Source organism: Chelon labrosus (genome assembly GCF_963514085.1).
Source record: "Chelon labrosus genome assembly, chromosome: 10".
NCBI classification, from domain to species: domain Eukaryota; kingdom Metazoa; phylum Chordata; class Actinopteri; order Mugiliformes; family Mugilidae; genus Chelon; species Chelon labrosus.
Window position 1 is genome coordinate 28,966,058 of NC_140360.1, and position 19,889 is coordinate 28,985,946.

A 19,889-nucleotide genomic window follows, 5' to 3' on the forward strand; every position below is an offset into this window, starting at 1 on the left:
GGCACAGCGCCTCTTTATCTCATCCTGTGCTGTTGCTATTTATCCTCCTGCCAGTGCTGACAATAGCACCATTAGTCATCAGCAGCAATAGAAGTTAGGGAGGGGGGTGTTTTGGCAGCATCTATTACACACGGGCAACTGCCTAACATCGTTTCTCCTTAATGCACACACACACACACACACACACACATACACAGAGTAAGGGCTGAAAGCCAAACCACAGCTGACATAGAAGAGAGACAACACCAGCATAGATATAAATATGTGGTGTCTCTTTATGGGGGTCTTTCACCTTTTCCCTCCTCGAAGTCAATGATTAAATAACCCAGCATTCACAGTTCTTTCATATACAATTTATTTCATTTGATAAAGGCATACACTTAGTGTGAGACCAGACATTCTAGAAGAAATGTACACGCCCCCCTGCCCCCCCTTTTTTTCCAACAGTGATTTCTTCTTTACAAAACATTAAATTAAAGTCACTGGTTGAAAAAAATCAATTCCACCGATCACTGCTCCTTACGTTAAGCCAGCATGCCAGTCTGCAGTGACTGCTCACGGAAACTGAAGTTGTTGTTCCTCTGGCGGATAATACAGCAGAGATGGAAAACCTCTCATGGCCTTGAGACACAAGACTATATTTTGAGGCAGAATGGACAGCCACACTCAGTGTTTCACTAACATTATGGTATGAGTTCTTTCCCTCGCTGTTCAAGGCTTTATCCAGTGTGTTATCCACATGAAGTCTATTCTAACTGATCCCTATCGATCAGATGGTCTCATAATGTGCTCCACATCACTTTCATAGACAAGGTTTTTGCCTCGTACAAACGTCTAAGCAAATGGTCAAGTTACAAAAATGGCAGAAGTAAGATGGCTTCTCAGCCCCGTTCAAACCAAGTCGCACACATGTTCATTGAAACAGTAACGTAATGTGTTTGGGCCCTGCACATACAGTAGTTTAAGAAACACTGCTTAAGTACTAAGATACATTAGGGAAACCCCTCTGAGCAGCTATGAAGAGAATGTGTCATTCATCTGTCTGTACAGCACTTTTGGAGAGCAACAGAAAACTGCTTTGGAAAAAAAAAAGATCTAGTTGACAGGACTTCTGAAGTAATAAATTCAGAACAGAAAGTGTTATGTATATATATATATATATTTTTTTTTTTAATCAAACAAACTAATAAATGAAAAAAACTGATACTGAATTTGTGTAGGGTTGTTTGAAAAAGTTTTTTTTAAGAAAATGTCTGAACATGCACTAATTTTATTGATATTATACAGTCATATATACAGAGTGGATTAGAGGCTTGTAGTGGAGAGGATTGAGGCTTTTTTTTTTAAATGATTCATGAGCACTGGGCCAGCACGTCAGGATAAGAGAACTAAGCTGGGAGACAAATACACCAATGCTCTCCCTAAAAAAAAGTCAATTTCTTTTGTTTATTTATGGTCAGGATTCAGAGGTGCACTAATCTGTTAATTGGTGGCATGGATTTGATCATTTAATTGCTTTTCAAGCTGCTGTGGTCTATATAGAGCAATTCAACTGATTTCTCTCAACTTTAACAACCATGATAGGATTGAACCTGCAGCAGAAGGAGAGGGGACAAAAAATCTATGGTACCATATATTGATATATTCTGGCTGCAAATTTACGAACATACACAGAGAAAGTAGGGTATGTGACAAACTGAAGTCCAACACCTTTCACATTACCTCTGTATACACCGATCAGCCACAACATTAAAGCCACTGACAGGAGAAGTAAATAACGTTGACCGTCTTGTGACAATTCAGTGTTCTGGCATTCATGTGGATGTTACTTAGACCACCCACCTAGACCAGACCAGGCAGCCCAACCCCATAGCAATGACACTCCTTGATGGCAGCAGCCATCCCCAGCAGGATGCAGCCTGACATTCCCTAGAGCCCAAATTGATCAAGTCTATCTATGGGATGCACTGGAACAAGTCTGATCCTCAGAGGCTCCTCCACTCAACTCAACATTCTGTTGCCGGACGCCACAGGACACCCTCAGAACGCCCATGTCCATTCTCTGATGAGTTACAACTGTTTTGGAGGCAAGGGAGACCTACACAATATTAGGTCATAATGTTATGCCTGATCAGTGTATACCACAACTGAAATTAAGTGATACCGTGTCTGTCCTTGATGAATTTCTGCTGAAGACAGCATGTTTCTTTTTTCCAATGAGTAAACACAGGGAAGAGTAACTTGCTGAAGTTTGGATTTCTACATTTTTGCACCTTATGTTATTAAATACTTCAGGTAAAGAGCTTTGCAGTTGGACTTGAAAAGATTTCCATGAAATAAGTCAGCTGATATTCATTCTGTGCACTCTCAGAATAAAAAGGACCAGTTCTTTTACTGGGGATAGACCCAGATACCAAATGTACAATATTGGCCTTTTTTTCTGAGGGTGTATCAAACGACAAAGTAAGGCAGTGGAAGAAGTATGCGCATGAAAGCAGATTGTGTCATTTACAGTATCTAAAGTACAAGAGTGGAACAGAGCGCGGATTAATAGTAAGACAAGAGTCTTTTTCTTTTTTTGGTTGGTGCTGTGACCAGAACCAGTGGAGCTGCCTAGATCTACACATCAGCACCCCCTTGCTGAATTTCACAAAGCCAGGCTTTACAGACAGTGAGCAGTCCAAGCCTGACCCATGCACAGCAAGAAAAAACCTAGATTTTCCCCACAGTTTATGACACTATGCTCTGGATAAGACATACTGTACATTTCTAGCGATTGTGGATTTGTGTACAGGCCCGCACTGTGTGGGAAGAATAGATTTTTTTTTGCTGTGACACACACCATGTTATGCAATAGATGTGTAATCTAACGCTCAGGTGCAATGACCATCTACAGTGCACAGCTTGGTTCATTGGTGCAGTCATTGTGGCTCTGGTTACTGTCCACGTCCCTCTTCCTCAGCTCTCTGCCTGCCTTGGGCTGCTGACTGCTGCTGCCGTGGCTGTGGCCATGGTGGGCAGGTGAAGAAGGCCGCTTGCTGTGCTCCTGGTGGTGCCCATGACTCTGGTGATGACCGTGAGCGTGCTCTTTGGTGCCACCATGGGAGTCCCCGTCGTCCCCGTCAATGAATCCCACTCCTCTCTTGGTATCGTCCAAAACCTCAAAGTTGTCATTGTGGTTGCTGTCGACGACATCACTCTCTGGCACCACTTGCAGGTAGGCTCTCACTCGGTGGTGGCGGGCACCTGCGTCATCGCTGAAGTCGATGACACGGCATTCGTAGGTGCCCTCATCCGACAGCTTTACTCTGGAGAGGCGGAGTTTATGGGAGATGTTGCTTCCCACAACTTTGACAACCTGAAAAAGGCCGACATAAAAAGAGAGGAAAGAAATTATGGAGAGATTGCAAAAGAAGTTATCTGAACATAACCTTCCCTGAACAGTAACCACTAAACCAACAAGTGGCCCTAAGGAAATAGTAATTAGCCAGTATTAAAACCTAGTCTAGTAACAACTATACATTTTAGTATTAGGGTTTGTAACCTCTGGGTCTGAAAATGAAGGCAGCGTAGAAGTAGCAAAAACCGCAGTTCCTCAATTGGCCACTTGAGGCTGGCACCAAATGCAAATAAATCAACACAAATCTTCATGTTAAAATGACCATCTTTACAGTAGAAATGAACACAATTGCATCCTGGTACAAACATGTTTGTTTTTTTGTTTTTTTTGGATTTATTTTCACATATAATACATGACAACTATGTATTAGCATATCATAATAAGGCTTTAGGGCATGCTCATCTAAAGGCCTGGCCACCTCGCAGGTCTATCTGCCTAACTATCAGCTCCACCCTCACTCCGCTTCTTTGCCTGTTTTAGAGTTAAGAAGAGTCGAGTGCAGAGCTTCAAAAGCACTCTTCAGCACTTATGGGTGATGTCCATCTTTATATAAAGTCTATGGTCACACCAGATCAAGAAACACTAGTGGCAAATTATTTAGTTTCCTGAAATTAAGAAATGTTTCTGATTAAGAAATTATTTCTTTTTAATTCGCAAGAGAAGCAATACACGAATTTTCTTTTCCAATAATGGACTAGTACTCTTCCTTTAAACTGAAAGCTTGACAAATGCTTCAGCAAATGTTCCAGCAGAGGTGTTTTTTTCTGGATGCACAATAAGGGGGCAGTGAAAAATTGTAATTCACAGCAAGTACATATTTTTTCCTGAAGCACGGTTCAGAATTTGTCATCAGGTGTAGTTCTCCTACACATTTCATAAACATAGCAGATAGTGTCATCAGTGCAAATGTATGGTAATCCAAGTCCCATGACTCAAAGCAACCCCAGGTTGACATGTACTGTAGCCTCAGCCTTAAACAGACTGTCGACAGATATTCTTGGACGCAGAGCTCATTTTACTACCTATAATTCTATAGAATAAAAATGCTTCTAGGGACATATAATTCATAATAACATATATGACGTTTGTCAATTTTAAATTTTACTCGAGTAATTCAGTTTTTCTACTGAGGGCTGCAGAAAAAAAAACAAAAAAAACAAAACAAAAAACTTAATTTGAAAGACTACACACCAAAAAGTCACATAAGTAAAGTCATCATAACTTTCTGTTCAAACCAATTAGCGTTACCGAGAACTGAGATAAGTCGTACGTAGTGGTGCCAACTTCCGCCTCTTTTTAATACTTGTACTGAAACGTGGGGGGAAATGTTCTCAGGCGCTAACTCTGGTGTGTTAATGATGTACAACATACTGTGTGAGACGACAAATGTATCTCTCTATCTACAGTACAAACAGCATCCTTTACTTGTAGAATCATCTTCTTAATTGATAAACATGTGTAATGCATGGCACAATTGAAACAGGACCAAAAACTAATTTATCTTTTACTACCACACATATTTTTGTATTTTTATTGTATTTTGACATACTTTGCTAAATGTAATGTATACCAGACTGAAGCAAACGGTCTACACTTTGAACATTCTGGGATTTGTTTTTTCCACATTCATGAGAAGATCAGTTTCACTCTCAAGTCTGTCTGTTACTTACACTATGTATGAATCATAACTAAGAGACAATTAGCTTTGATTTGCATATTAAGAAAAGAAGGCCCCTTACTGCACCTTCGTGGCTCACTAATTTACATGTCATATCTTACTAACTTAATCCGTGCAAAAAGAGAAGCACAGAAATGCCAACTCCTGTATTCTCTGTGTTGCTGTAGCTTAGCCAGACAAACAAAAGACTCACTGTTCCCTGTGCAGTGATAGTGTACATAACCCTTAGTAAAACTTGTAATTTTTACTTTTGAACAATTTGTATAAAGGCCATCTGTTAATTTGTGAGCTACATGTATAGAGGTGTAGACTTTTTACTTGTTAGCTCTTTCCACCTTCCTCTAGTTCTTTATGTGAAGCTAATTTTCTACTGGCTCCAGCTAAATATTGACTTTTTATTATTAACAACATGAATTGCCATTACCATGACATAATTGTGTCACATTTTCCCAGTGTAAAAATCCAACATTACAGTCATGACTGTAAAAATGATCATCTCATCTAAGAATCAATAAGTGTATTATTTCAGACAGTCAAATTATTACTTTGACAGCATCCGTCTTTTGTGTAAATTCAGTCAAACAAGATATCTCTGCATGTGAAATCTCACTGTGATTATCTGTTTAAGTACAGATGTATAAAAGGTCTATGGTTTTCTGTCATAAATTAGGATTTGCTGTATTTAAAAGGGAAATTAGCTTGGCATACATTTACATAGATGCAATAAGTGATAGAAGCACAAAGAAAGAACATGAGAACTGCAGCGTAATGTAGTGCTGAAATCAATTTTGCAGTGTGGTCTGGGTTCACTCCACACCTCCTCATAGCCAATCGCTCCCACTCACACATCCTCAGTCAAAGGTGCTGCCTAACAAATTCTATTTGTGGCCTTGAAAGTATGAAGAGAGTACATCTTGAATGTAAAAGCTTCGTGAGTTCACAGAGTCTGTTGCGATGATGAGTCTGGGGACATCATCAGATGTGACGCACCAGGATAGATATATATATATATATATATATATATATATATAGATATAAATACAACTTAATTTATCACCCACCTTCCTCCTTATGATGCCATTAGATGTTGGATTGTGTGTGTATGTGTGCCCCTGCATTTCTGTGCATGTGAGGCTTTACTGTATGTAAAAGTTTAACACTTAATACTGGTGAACGTGCTATTTGCTAGTTTATGTCTGCATACAGTATGTGAGCATTTGGCATGTTTGACTATGTGGAAGTGAGCCAGTATCCATTATATACAGAGTGCTCATAATGATTTTCCAGCTGTACAGCCTGCAGTGTGTGGCTCCACCCACACAAACACACACATACACGCATTCAGTCACCCAAACCACAGCTGGTGCTTTCATTACAGGGAATAAGCAGCAGCTAGCCTGTTGGGAGAAGGGAGAGATGCTTCATGTTTTCGTGTGTGCATGTTTCTCCCAATAAAAAAGCAAATGGTTATTAATCTTTTCCACACAAGCTAATGCTCTGAAATACATTAAGTTTATGTTTCAAAAGTAGCATTTGTCGCTAATTTCTGCAATTATAAAGTCAGTGTGGAGAGATTCAGACAAGGGAATATGTAATGTGCAATAGTTCCTACACTCCTGCAGTTAATTAGAGGGAAAACGTCCAAATTTTGAGTCACTATTTGGTCCTGGGTGAGTACCTCAAACGTCTATGAACAGCAGAGGAGATATAAAACGTTCTGCTGACTTCCCAGTATGTCCCTTTTACTGTTTATTATTGGGATTCGGTGTTGTAGCCATAAAGATGCAGGGGCGTTTATTAGAATCTGAAGAAGAGGCACTGCGGGTCATGCCCCCATGAGGTGGATACTTAACCACCCACGAGCACCAGCACTGCCTGCACTTTGGCTGACACTGTGATTTCTATAAACCCATTGAAGATGAAGTGAATGTGTTATTTTGTCGTCTGGAACATTCACTGCACTGAGAACAGCACCCAGTGAAAATCAGATCCTCGCGTGAAGTACGCCATAAGCACAACATCTGTGGATCATTCAGAACAAGAAATTTAAATGCAATCATATGCATTTCGTGCCTCATCTCATCATGTAACACCAGTGCAAACATGAGGGCCTTTGTGGGAAATTAACAGCAGACAGTGCTCAACTCACACTTATCTTTGTAGCATCCTTCGGCATCTCTTCCTCAGGAGCCACCTAGGGAAAATAACAAACATGAGGGGAACAATTTAATCTTAACGCATTTATTTATTTATTTTATACAGTATTATGAACATGAAATGGAAAATACATGTATCTGCAGTGCACACATGACTGAACATACTGTGTTCTTACTCTCAATCCAGACATGTAATATTTTTCATCCAACAACAGTTACAACTTTTAAGGTTGCTTGTATTCTTGTTTCTTTGGGTTGATAACAATTTCTATTTTATAGCTGCATCAGACAAGTCTGTTTCATAATGTTCAAATTACAAAACACTATAGTTTTTTGGTTTCTTTTGTTTATATACATTTACTGCCTTTCATCTACAGTGAATCATGAACATTTAAAGCAACATTTAGCACTGAAATTTGTCCACTAGTATGAAATCTGACACTAAATCAATGCTAATGTTGCTGTCTGAATGGCAGATAGGAAAGCAATCCACTTAGAGACAGTGGCAATGGTATTGTTGTATGTGTGCATGTTTTAATGATTTTCTGCCCCCTAATGGTCAAAGAATGAATCAATGCTGCTTTAAAGACTACAACAAGCCTCACATTTTTGCATTATTCCAACTTGAGTCTACGTTCTGTTGTGTTATTTTTTGTCTTCTTTATTTTTTTTTATTTTTTTATCTAAGCGTGTAGATTTCTTGGGGCAACTCTATATCTATTTATCCTTAAGCTAAAACCCAAATTTTACATGATTGAAAATCTTTACAGACACCAAACGATAAGAAACATAAGCAGTCAAACAGTCATCAAGGTTGTAAAAGATAACGCAAACTAAATTATTTTTAAGTGACAACAGAAAGGACAAAATACCTGAAATCTTAGAAGTTAACCTTTTGAGTACAATAGTATTATGACTGACGAGAACCACAGACTATAAAAACTATAAAACCATTATAAATATATTGAGGACTATAAATATTATGTTTGAGATTTATTCCCAAATGTTGTAAAAGACTTCTTTATAAGACAGAGCTCCCATTATGAACCAACCTCATTAGTTGTCCAGGGCTGCCTGTCCGTCCAGTCGAGATGGTTCCTGATGTACCACCACTGGATCTCCAGTGAATAGGAGGGTGTTCCCGCCCCTCTGAAGGAGCAGGCCATCTCCACATCCTGACCTCTCTGGGCAGTCATATCATGAGGCACGTCTGTAAACATGGCTGGGAAGACAACAGAACCAAACATTTGGTTAACAAATGACTTCCTGTGGCTGGTTTTCAGGGCAAACCTTAGGATGATGTCCTATGGAGCTTGCACCAGAATTGTTATGAATGATAGCATATCTAAAAGTGTTTCACAGTGCTTAAATAGAACAAGGAAACAGTGATAAAGACATAGTAATGTGTCATAAAGCCGTTAAATCATTTTGTAATTCAGTTTAGCAATAGTTGATTAATCAGGGACTGGATGTTTGTAATGATTCACTGAAACAATATTACAACAGCCCAAAGAGTAAAGATATAAATCACGGAGGAAAAAAGGTGAGTTCTTTCTTTGTTCCCTTTTCATGATGCTAAAGCTTCGTGATAAGTTTCTATGATGATGAGACTGATAAAGTGAGGAAGCAGAGAGTGAGAATCTGTGTGGAAGAAACTGAGAGAGAGGGGGAGAGACATAAGAGTCTGTGTGTTACAGTTAAGAAATGTGAAATAAATTTACATAATTAAAGTACGTTGGCTTTTTATGACAGTTCCGGGTTCGAGTCCATGGGCCGACTGGACCTTTCTGTGGGGAGTTTGCATGTTTTCTCTGTGTCTGTGTGGGTTCTCTCCAGCTTCCTCCCACTGTCCAAAGACATGCTGCTTAGGTTCATTGATGATTCTATGTGAGTGTGAATGGTTGTCTGTCTCTCTGTGTTAGCCCTGTGATAGACTGGAGACCTGTCCAGGGTGTACCCCGCCTCACGCCCATGACAGCTGGGATAGGCTCCAGCCCCAACAGTGCCTATAGATAAATACTAAACAAACTGGTGATTAAGCAACTAGAGGATGAATGAAGACAAGGAGCTGCATTAAGAAGAAAGCAGGAAATCAGAGACATAAAACAAGTTTAAAAATCTGTACTAATTTCAATCTTCTCAATTCAATTCATGTTAACTTTTGTACTTTTAAAATATATTTGTAACTTATACATTAATATTATTAAATCTGTGCTATTAAACAGTATTTAAAATAACTTCTGCCTCTTAGATCAAATTAATTCCTGTTTTGTCTACACCCTTGTAAATATGTACCCCTCACTTCTTGTCTTTCATATGATCTCTTCAAAGACCACACAATAGGTCCAGTTTGTTTTCACATGTTGAACTTGAATGAATAGAACTGTGGAAGGCAAATCAAACACTATTCCAGCTTTCACAGAGAACAGAGGCCCAATCCTAATATGAACTCATGAAATTGACTATCTGCTTTTTTAATGAAAGGTAATTACTGGCTCACATCTCAGCTAATTGCTTTCAACACTGTGACTGCAACAGTGTTGTGGGGAAATTCCCCTTGAAACAACATAGTTCAGAAGTATTTTCACTCTTGGGAACTCCTGTAACACAAATGTAGGGCTCTGGAGTCAGTGCCACATCCCTGGTTCCTGGTTCAGGAATGTTAAATCTAGTATTTGATGTTATTGTAGTCTTTACGTCCCTCTGAGCTTTTCCCAGACGTGTGACACTTCTGTGAACTGCCCGAGCTATTGAAAAGCAAGTACAAGGCCCTCTGCAAACTTTAAGATTTCTTAACCTTTGCCAAATGCCCCCTTCCTCATAGATTTGTCTGGCTTATTCAGTCAATAAGACTGAGTCAAAGCTTTGCCAACTAAGTGCCGATTTTCATCTGGGTTCATGGATTAATCTTGCCTGTTCAAGCAGTGACGCTATGCTATGGATCTGTCTTGTATTACGAGAGCAGTACAAGCCTCAAGTCATACATCCCTCTTGTACATTGATCAAATCTGCTTGTATTTTTCATTTGTGAAACCCGAAACGCACTGGGTATTGATTTGACATTACACAACCACGGCCGGCAACAATGCCCACAGCCCCTCTATGTTAGATAATATTCAAAGCTGAGACATAAAAACTGCCGTGTAAGAGATAGAGCCTCTGAAGCCGCTTTCGGCAATGATAATATGTCTTTTCCCACTTAGCTGTGAAGCCCACAACGCAAAATCCATGCACTTTTTTTTTTTTTGGCCTAATGCTTCCAACATTAGGAGACAACTGGGAAATGTGATAGTCATCAGCAGTCTATTATAATGTAGGAAAGATGATCCAGCAATTTACAAACTCCACAAATCTGATAATGTAATGTACTATTTCTCAGTCTGTCTCTTTCTTCATCTTTAATAATTGCTACACTTATTTGATATTTTACAGTAAAAATGGAGACAAATTAGAGGAAAATCTCACATATAATCATGTTAAATGTAATTATCTTTTACTACTTACTACTCTCTATTCCATTCATTCTTGTGTGAGTGACTGAAACGTGTGGCTCTCTAATGCTGTATCTCTTGGCAATAGCCATCTCTAATATCCCACTGTCATTGTTGAGGCCATAAAAGGCTGAGATGAGTAGGTTCTACTCACCCTGAAGCATTATCATATCTACAAGATAAACAGTGGAAGGGTTTTCGGCCATTGTTGCAAGTCAGAGCACCGAAGCTCCACTACAGCAGCCAAGTCAGTCTCTGTGTCAGTCCATTTACCAAGAGGATGGGGAGACGGATGGAGATATTGAAATGAGAAAAAAAGGGACTATGTTTGTGCAATGCTTGCAAAACTAAATCATCAGCAGAGACTGAATTAATGAGAGTGGCTTTATGAGAGCGAGGCTCTTTGTGTTTGTGTGAGGCTAATACATTGGAAGAATAAAAAACAATGAATTAATATGAGAACGTGTGTGTTGGGAGGGACCCCGCAGTAGCAGAGGAGGAAGGTGGAAGACAGAGTGTGAGGTAGCAGATAGCAGTGGTCGGAGAAAGCTGCAGGGGTAACTGTTTTTGTTTGTTTCTTTGAGAAATGTAAAGTACTAATTACAGCCATGATAAAAAATAAATAAATAAATAAATAGCTTATTTACACATACAGCACACAGCGAGATCTACCTACATGACACTTTTCATAATGCCAACACTTCAGGAATGGGAAGTTGTGTACACAAAATGTTTAGAGGCCTCCAAGACTAACAGTTTGGCAAGATAACAAATTAGGACTGGGATCATCCATGTCCATATCCACTCAAACATCTATCTATAAATCAAGAAGCGTCTGTGTGTGTGTGTGTGTCTGTCCGTCTGTCTGTCTGTGGCACGCATATCTCGCGAACCGTTGGCCCGATTGATTTGAAACTGGGCAGGTGTCTCGCTACGGGCACGAAGATGTGCACTGCTAAGTTTGACGTTGTTTGGATAAGAAATGTAAAATATATCGGTAAAATAGGTTTTCTCCGCTCTAATATTTCCACTAATCCTCATACACAGCACCTGTAGGCTCCCACTATAGGAATACATACTTCCGACGGGCACTGCACTAGTATTGTAAAATTACAAAGAAACTCCGCCTTGCCATTTCAGGAAATGTCACCAAACATGTGACAAACTTTTAAGGACCCTATTTAAAGGAAGTAGAAGCTCCATTGTGGACATATAGTAGATTTTTTTCTGTATTGGACTGGTTAGACTCTGCTCCATGAAGCAGATGACGTTTCTGACCAAAGCATTCTAGATAAGACTTAAATGAATAGAGTGTTAGGATTCAGTCAGTAAATTCTGTAAATTATGTTTGTAAGCCCTGTTGCATTTCAAAAAACGTTCATAACATCAGATAGTCTTTTTGCATGTGGAGATGTTATTGTAGCCTTCTGTTGTTTTATGGATAGTTGCATTAGTTAGTTAGTTAGCAAGTATTTTCCATTGACAGTATAAAGATGGACGGCTGAACTGCTCCTCAAAAGTGAAGCCAAAGTAACTATAATTTTCTACATTAATTATACCTTACCCCAGAAAAATCTGACCTGTCAGAACTGTACTTCAAATGTGATACTGATGTTGGTTCCTTTCTGCATTGTACTTGGCTTTCTGGCATGATATCTGCTCCACTTTAACTAGGATCACAGGAGTTAATGTCCCAGTGGACCCTGAACAACTTTGAAAATTTGGCAGCCATATTTAGACCATATTGGTACATCTCTTACACCAAGTACTTAATATATTGACCTTGCACACTGACTTTTTTTTTTTCTTGATGAGGATGGGATGTTATAGGGTAAAGAGGTTTATCCTTCATGCCTTGCCTTTTGTTATGTCTCTATACTGTTGGTATATTGATATGTTTCTATACATTGCATATACAAAACTGGAAAAAAAAAAAAATAGAGCTCCCCCTGGTGTCTGGCTGCAGAATAGGTCATAAGCTCCACCTCCTCCATGTTAGTGGATGGGACTTGGGCCAAACTAAAACACTAAGATGTGGCTCCACTCTCAGATCGTACTGCACAGACTCTGGCTCTGATGGAACTGCCCATATACCTGGGACAATAGCATCAATTTGGCCAGTCCCAGGAAGTGGGGACACGTTGTCTATATTTATACAGTCTATAGTGGTATTTTCAGATCAATTTGTAGTAAGTAATTAAGTGTTTGTTTAGCCCAGTCTAACCAACATCCCCATAGTATTGTTATAAGTTACAGTTGGGGTTTTCCAAAGAAAGGAAACTGGTCTTCATTCCATGCTCTAAAAAAGTGTTGGTCCAGAAACTCTTGCCACTTTATTACCTGGGTTAGGTAAAAAACGATTGCTGTACTTCGCACATCATTTTTTCTCTGTTTTTCCAAATAGGCTAAGTACCTTAACTAGTGGTTAGCTAAATACAGTACCTTAGCTAGCAGACCCACTGACTGCAGTGAGTCCAGCTGGTAAGACAGTTGTCATCGTAGGCATGCAATGAAATGATGTTTGATGACTCTCAGCATCACAGAACATTATACACACAAGAAAAACTGAAGTCTGTGCGTGCCACCATCTCGGCTACAGTGAACACAGTGACGACGTGTCACTGGAATTCATTACATTACAGTAAGTACTGAGTTGAAACTGTAATCCACTACACAACATTTTTTAAACATTTTGTAACTGTTTTGTAACAGTTTAACACATTCCTGAGTAGTTCAGTAACTTCATAAAATAAAACCAATCCTACAAAAGTATGCAAAAAAATAAATAAATAAATAATGAAAGTGTGCCCAACTTTAGGGAATACAACCACTGAACTCCATCATGTTATAATGGTTGCAGAATTGTAGGGTAAACACATCAAATCCGTTTATATGGCATAAATTAAATGCTCTTAACAAATATGCACAAATGCATAGTAAATTGACTGATTGCTCTAATGTTGCAATGATTTGCAACCAGATAAGGGGAGATAAGTTGAAAATGTACCTGGGTTTACTTCCCTTTACAGTATTTAAGGTAACATTAACACCAAACACAGTAGATGAAAGATGGAGGACCTCTGAGAGCTACCACTGTACACATATAACTTTTTAGCTTCTCCCCCTCTGCCCTTTCATACTTCAAAAAAAATCCTATATATCACTTTGCCAGCGCTCACATGTAATTTCACAGTTGCCTAACAAGGATATTGAGAGAACTGTCATGCATTTGCTTCCATGCATTTTGCCTGCGGGCTTGTATAACCCAGACTCAGCCCTTTCAGCGCAACAATGCACTGCTGCAACAGTCAGTTTTTTTAATACATAAGGGCTCTGGCAACACTGAGCCTCTCCGTGCCTTTTCTGCTCTCGATCTGAATCCATCATGATTGGGCAGCCAGCGGCATCAGCCTCTGAATGTCAATGTTGTTCAGTGTGTGAGATGGCTGGTGGTGGTGCACTGGGCTGCATATAGTACTCTCAAGAGCTTTTCAGCTTCATGAAATGGCTTCATAACAGCTGAGGAAGTAGGTACAGTGCGATATGATTCACTACCTATTATAACCATAATTAGACTGATATATGTGGATCTTCTGTTACACTCTGAGATAGAAAAGGATTGATATTGCTCTGTTGTTCAATTACACCTCTGCTAAATTGAATTATTTTTGTATTATAACACTCATTAAGCTAATTTTCCCTAATGGATATGTTTTCTATACAAATACAAATGTTTCCAAAGTTATTATAAAGTTATAGTTGCTGCTTCACTCAAAAATTAAAAAATCTATGGTGTTTGTAGAAAGCTAAGATTTTAACAACGGCCTTTGTGTGCATTTGAAGAGGACAGTGAAGCCAGATGACTGAGGCGTCTTCTTCTTCCCATATGCTGAAAATCGCCCTTTACAGCTCTAAGAGAATTTTCGTCTGTCTTGCTGTCATGCTGCAGAATGAACGTAGGACTGGTAAGACGGCTCCCTGATGGCATTTTGCTTGATCTCAACATCTGAAGTGCCTAAAATTTTGCACAGGACCGTATGTAGTAGAGGGAATATACTTCCTCCACAGGGAGGTCATGGGTCAGGCATAGCAAGAACAGCAGCTTGGGAGCTGGCTGGAGTTTAATCTTTTTCAAGGACACTCCAGGACAGAGGATGCAATCAAAGCTGCAGCTTACAAACTTAAAAGACTGGTTCTGTGTGTACCGCTGTTTTAACACAATGTCATTAAATCTATTAGACTAAACATAAGGTTTCAGAAATTTCTGCTATAAGTTCACAAAGAAACTATAGCATGGTGAGTTGTATTACATGGAAACTATGGTGTACTCTGGAGTTTTCAGTAATACAGCTTGTATATAGCACATAAATAAGACTTTTTTTTTTTTTGCAGTTAATGCACCAGCAACTCACAATTTCACAATTACAAAAATAGTCATAGTAATATAGTTAAGTCAGTAATATGAAAAAAGGATCACATGTCAACTTTAAAGTGACTTGACATTTGAAATTAAACCAGAAAAGCATGTTTTTTGCTGCCTTCCCAAATAAGGTAACATTAACACCAAACACAGTAGATGAAAGATGGAGGACCTCTTTGTAACCACACCCAACAGTGATGTTACAGCTCACCGACTCAACCCCAACCCCAATGGATTCCTTTTTTTCACCTTGTTGCACTGATGCCTACACAAGGTGAAAAAAGGAATCCACTGGAGGTCACCTGTGACATTTTCACACAGTGATTATTAAATGGCAATGAAAGGCAACGATTCTACACAAATGGTTTCAAGAAAACAACCTAAGTTGGCCCAAAAGTAGCTGGTGTTCAAATAGACATTCACAAACAATACAAATTTCAAGGAATACATTCACTTGTGTTGTGTTTTTATTCACTTAATATACAAGAATATTCTCTTTTTAGTCCTGGCTTCGTTTCACAGAACTCCTGGTCTTTCTGCAATTTGTGTATGTGTAGTGTAGTGTAGAACACGTTTGTCTGAACTTTTTCAGCGACAACCTCGCAAAGACTTAAATCCTAAACACTGAGCTTAAAAAGACAACGAGTCTGGAAGAGCTACAGAAATTAGTCTCAATACTCTGCAGTTTTGTCACTTTAAGAACATCAATTGATGTAATGTAATGTTAATGCAAATCATTCAATTTATTGTTCAAAAAGGCAGTTTAGACATGTATATTCTGGCTTAATGTGTGTGATGTTTGTAGTTCAGTTTGTTCTTGTGGCCACAACATAATATTGCTGTGTGCAGTAAGTGAGCCATACAATAGTAGATGTATGCATATGATTGTTTGACGTTTTGAATGCACATACAATTATATCATTTGTTTCTGCGTGTGTATGTTTCTGTGGATCTACGCGAAGACTCACAATGACTATTTTTATGTATATGCATATGCACACATGTATTGCATATCCTATGAGTGGACCTTCACCATCCTTGTCTCTGCCAGCTCCTCTACTTGAGCTCAGTTTCCTGCTGTTTTGGCCCAACTCCCAGCTGCCGGCCAGTCTCCCCGCAGCGCAGGTCAAACACTGTTTTCCCTCTTAATCAAATGAAAAAGGTTAAAAGGAGAACATGGCTTCCTGAGCCAGAGAGTTCAGCCAGAACACCAAGGACGAGTCCTTTTTTTTCTGGAATTCAACACAACAAAGGTGCCACCTCTGCACAAGAAATTATTAGCACATCATCGCTCAACAATTATTCCCTCACAAAAACACGATGAGAGCAAAGAGTTCAGAATAACAACTAAGCCCTTGTATTACAAAGCAGTTGGAGATGAATGTGCTTTAAGCATCTCTCGTCTCAACAAACATGTCTGAGAGCAACAGCAGGCAAGTGAAGAGGCTCAGTTCAAGAGTGTGTGAACAATATATGAATAACAATGTACTGAAAATACCAATATTGCCACTAGCTTGTCATACACTTTGATTTAGTTCAATCAGTGGGATATGGCCTGAATTTGTTAGGATAACATAAATCTTTTCCATCAACAGCAGATCTAGTTAGTGTTATATCAGCTCTCAGATCTCTTTCCATGCCATTAGGAACATTACAGCCACATGGATCTGGTTTCTCCTCCTGCAGAGGCCTGGTTTCGCCCTGTAGGGCTGCATCACTTGTCTGGCTCAGAGCCTCCGTTTCGAACAATAAGAAATTCAAGACTTGAGTTGAGGCTATTTCTGTCTTGTGTTCTGTGCTATGCATAAAAAAACTTGCAGGCTGTGCGGCGCCTGGAACAGTGAGAGGCACGACCACCTTCAAGTCAGTTATAAATGATCAACTCCAGGAGCCAGCGACGATGGTTGATAATGGGGTAAAAATATCCGCAATAATTGCTTGTGGTCACTTCGATACCCACAATGCACACATGCACGCCCACCTACGGTGCAGTCTGTAAAACTGTCAATACAGATGGTCTATTAATCTGTTTATCTGTTGTATTTCTGTTTGTTGTATTTTTATCTCCACCATATTTTCTGCTGTTGTGACAGTTTAAATCTGCAATAGGTTTATTAATATGTTTCTCAACTGCTGGCAATACTGAAAGGGGGAAAAGATGAATGAACCTTTGCTGATGCCCAATAGATACATTAGTTTTGCAGACAAACACTGGCATACATTAACGTCCACTTATAGCGTGCTGTATATACATTGTGAAGATTAACCAGTCGCTTTAAAGGGCTGTACCAGCAAAATAAAATGCACGAGATATAAAGTAAAGCTATGAAAAAAAATTAATATGAGAAAATATGAGGAAAGTGCCAAGTGGAATATAAGAGAACGAGCAAAAGCTAGTAACAGAATATGAATACTGAGGCAGAGGACGAAGTGACATTTAGAGAGCTAACATTATTGTGACAGCCAGACTATAGGTTGCAACATCAACAGTCTTGAAATGGAGACACTCTCAGGACAATAACACACAGCTTCCTGCATGTATGGTTTATGAGTGCTGCCATAGTGTATATAATAATAATACATTTTATTTAAAAGCGCTTTTCAAGATACTCAAAGACACTTTACATAAAAAGGACATCAAATTAGCAAAACAATGTGAAATATAACATCAAAAACACAATAAACTGAGCTAAACATTAAAAGCAATTTAGTGTGATATTTAGACACAGCGTACAAAATATCACCAGCAGTGAAATACATTTTAAAGATTTTTCTCTCTTTTAATGTATTTTCATGGACTGCATCAACATAGCAACAAAGATGTGTGCTGGTTTAATCAATGCTTTTATGTTGGATCAAATGGTTACTGTGAATGTGGTTTGTCACTGTTGCAAAACCGGAGATAATTATTACACTACTCTATAATTTAATTACTTCTACTAAGCCTTTTAAATCACTTACAAAATCATTCCTACACACATGCTAGTTAAATAATTAGCTTATTATATTTCACTGCTGTTTTCAGTTTGGCTCTTTTTATGCATGACAACATACGGGGAAAAAATGTGTTAAACCTTCCTGCCATGATACTTTTCCTAGTTGTAACCCATCTACTTCTAGTTGGCTATACCTGAGCCCGACTTAGGTGCTGCATGCAAAATCATGGTGGGAAAAAGAAAGTCAACAGTCTCTGGAAATTTTATGACAAACTGACAAATCTGCAATTTACAATACATTCATTTCTAATACATCAATTTTCAATACAGTTTTAACTTCTGTCTCCAAGAAGTTTCAACCCCATTCACACCTTGAGAGTGGAACCCACAGTTTCTTATTTAAACCTCAAACTTCCCACCAGTCCCCTAGAACTGAAGAAGCTACTCGGATGAGTGGTGTAACATCTTCTCAAAAAAAAAATAAAAATAAAATAAACTCCAAGTCCAGTTGCCTTTTTAAACGCTTTTTGGACAAACTGACAAACGTAAACCAATAAGACGCAGCAGCAAAAGTTGGTGTTCCTGAGGGTATCTTTACTAATCTACTTAAACATCAAGAGACTTCTAATGATGGAGAGTGAAAAAAAAATATTGGAAAAATCTTTGTGGTTTAGTACATCCTTGTCAAGTGGATTGATAATTCCCAGTCCACCCTGGTTCTTGAGTGGGCCCTGGGTGAGCCTGTGTGGTTACTTTAATAGAGACAAACATGAAAAAGCATGCTACTTGTCCAGAACTAAACAATGGACAAAGTTAGCTGAATAACTAGCAATGTCGCTCAGAAGCTGGTAGGGACCAAAACAGAGCTAAAAGCAAAGCAAATATTACACGTGTTTTCAGCTTGTGGCGGCGAAAAAAAAAGAAGTAATCTAAAAATGCAATGCAATTGGAATAATACGGCAGCCTATCAGTTGACTTACCAAATATATGCTGGAAATGAATTTATTAATAATTAATTCAGTTAACAAGATGAGTCCTGTCCAAACACGTGTGGACTGTCAAAAAGTCAAACTCAAGGTTTCAGAGGATAAATTGGGATTTTTGAACAAGGGCATAAAGGGTCTATCGCAATAAAAAAAAAAATCTTATAATTGGTCCAAAAGCTACCGCAATATAATCCTAGGCCTCCCGCAGAATTACATAGAGACCATTATGCGGTTTTGTGGGTGCACTGTTCTTGCTCAATAATGGACCATATAGACAAAAACTGAACACATATTCAAACACTCTAGGAATTGGTGCTCCCAGTGGGCTAAGCCACACAGTAAGACTGTCATTGAACCCTCTCTCTCTCTCTCTGCAACAGCACACCCATCCCCCAAGCTGAGAGACCTTCCGTCTCTCTGCTTCTCTCTTTTTATTTCCATCCAGACTTGCCAGGCAGCTACTCAGAAATAATTAGTGAGTAACGAGTCTCTCACATGGCCTCATAACAAGCTTCACGCTCTAATAATGAGCTTCTAAACAGTTCGGTGGTAAACAGCTGCCATCAGTTACACAGAGAACCTGCCGCCAGCCTTAAGCTTGAGCAAAACCCAAAGACAAACCAGTCTGAGCAAGCAGAATTCACAAGATTGTTTTGTCTCTTTGAACATGTTAGAGCTTTCATGAAGATTCACTAATGAGAAACCACATATAAAGTCAATGCAGAAAGGCACAGTTGGAATTTGCTGTGCCTATTGCCTATTCATAAGTCTACAATATTTCATAACTTTCATCAGTAGTCCAAACAACAGAAGGAAATGAAA

The 19,889-nt window shown here is 39.0% G+C and overlaps 1 protein-coding gene across 1 annotated transcript in view; it reads right to left on the reverse strand.

Moving 5' to 3' along the window:
- Positions 1-494: 494 nt before the first annotated feature.
- vstm2la (V-set and transmembrane domain containing 2 like a) overlaps positions 495-19,889 on the reverse strand; it is a 47,840-nt gene continuing 28,445 nt past the window's right edge. Inside the window, exons 2-4 of the mRNA XM_084554223.1 lie at positions 8,287-8,456; positions 7,228-7,272; positions 495-3,358 (exon numbers count right to left, since the gene is read on the reverse strand). Of these exons, the coding sequence (XP_084410349.1) occupies positions 2,891-3,358; positions 7,228-7,272; positions 8,287-8,456 (683 nt within the window). The 3' untranslated portion in view covers positions 495-2,890. The remainder of the gene's footprint in view (positions 3,359-7,227; positions 7,273-8,286; positions 8,457-19,889) is intronic.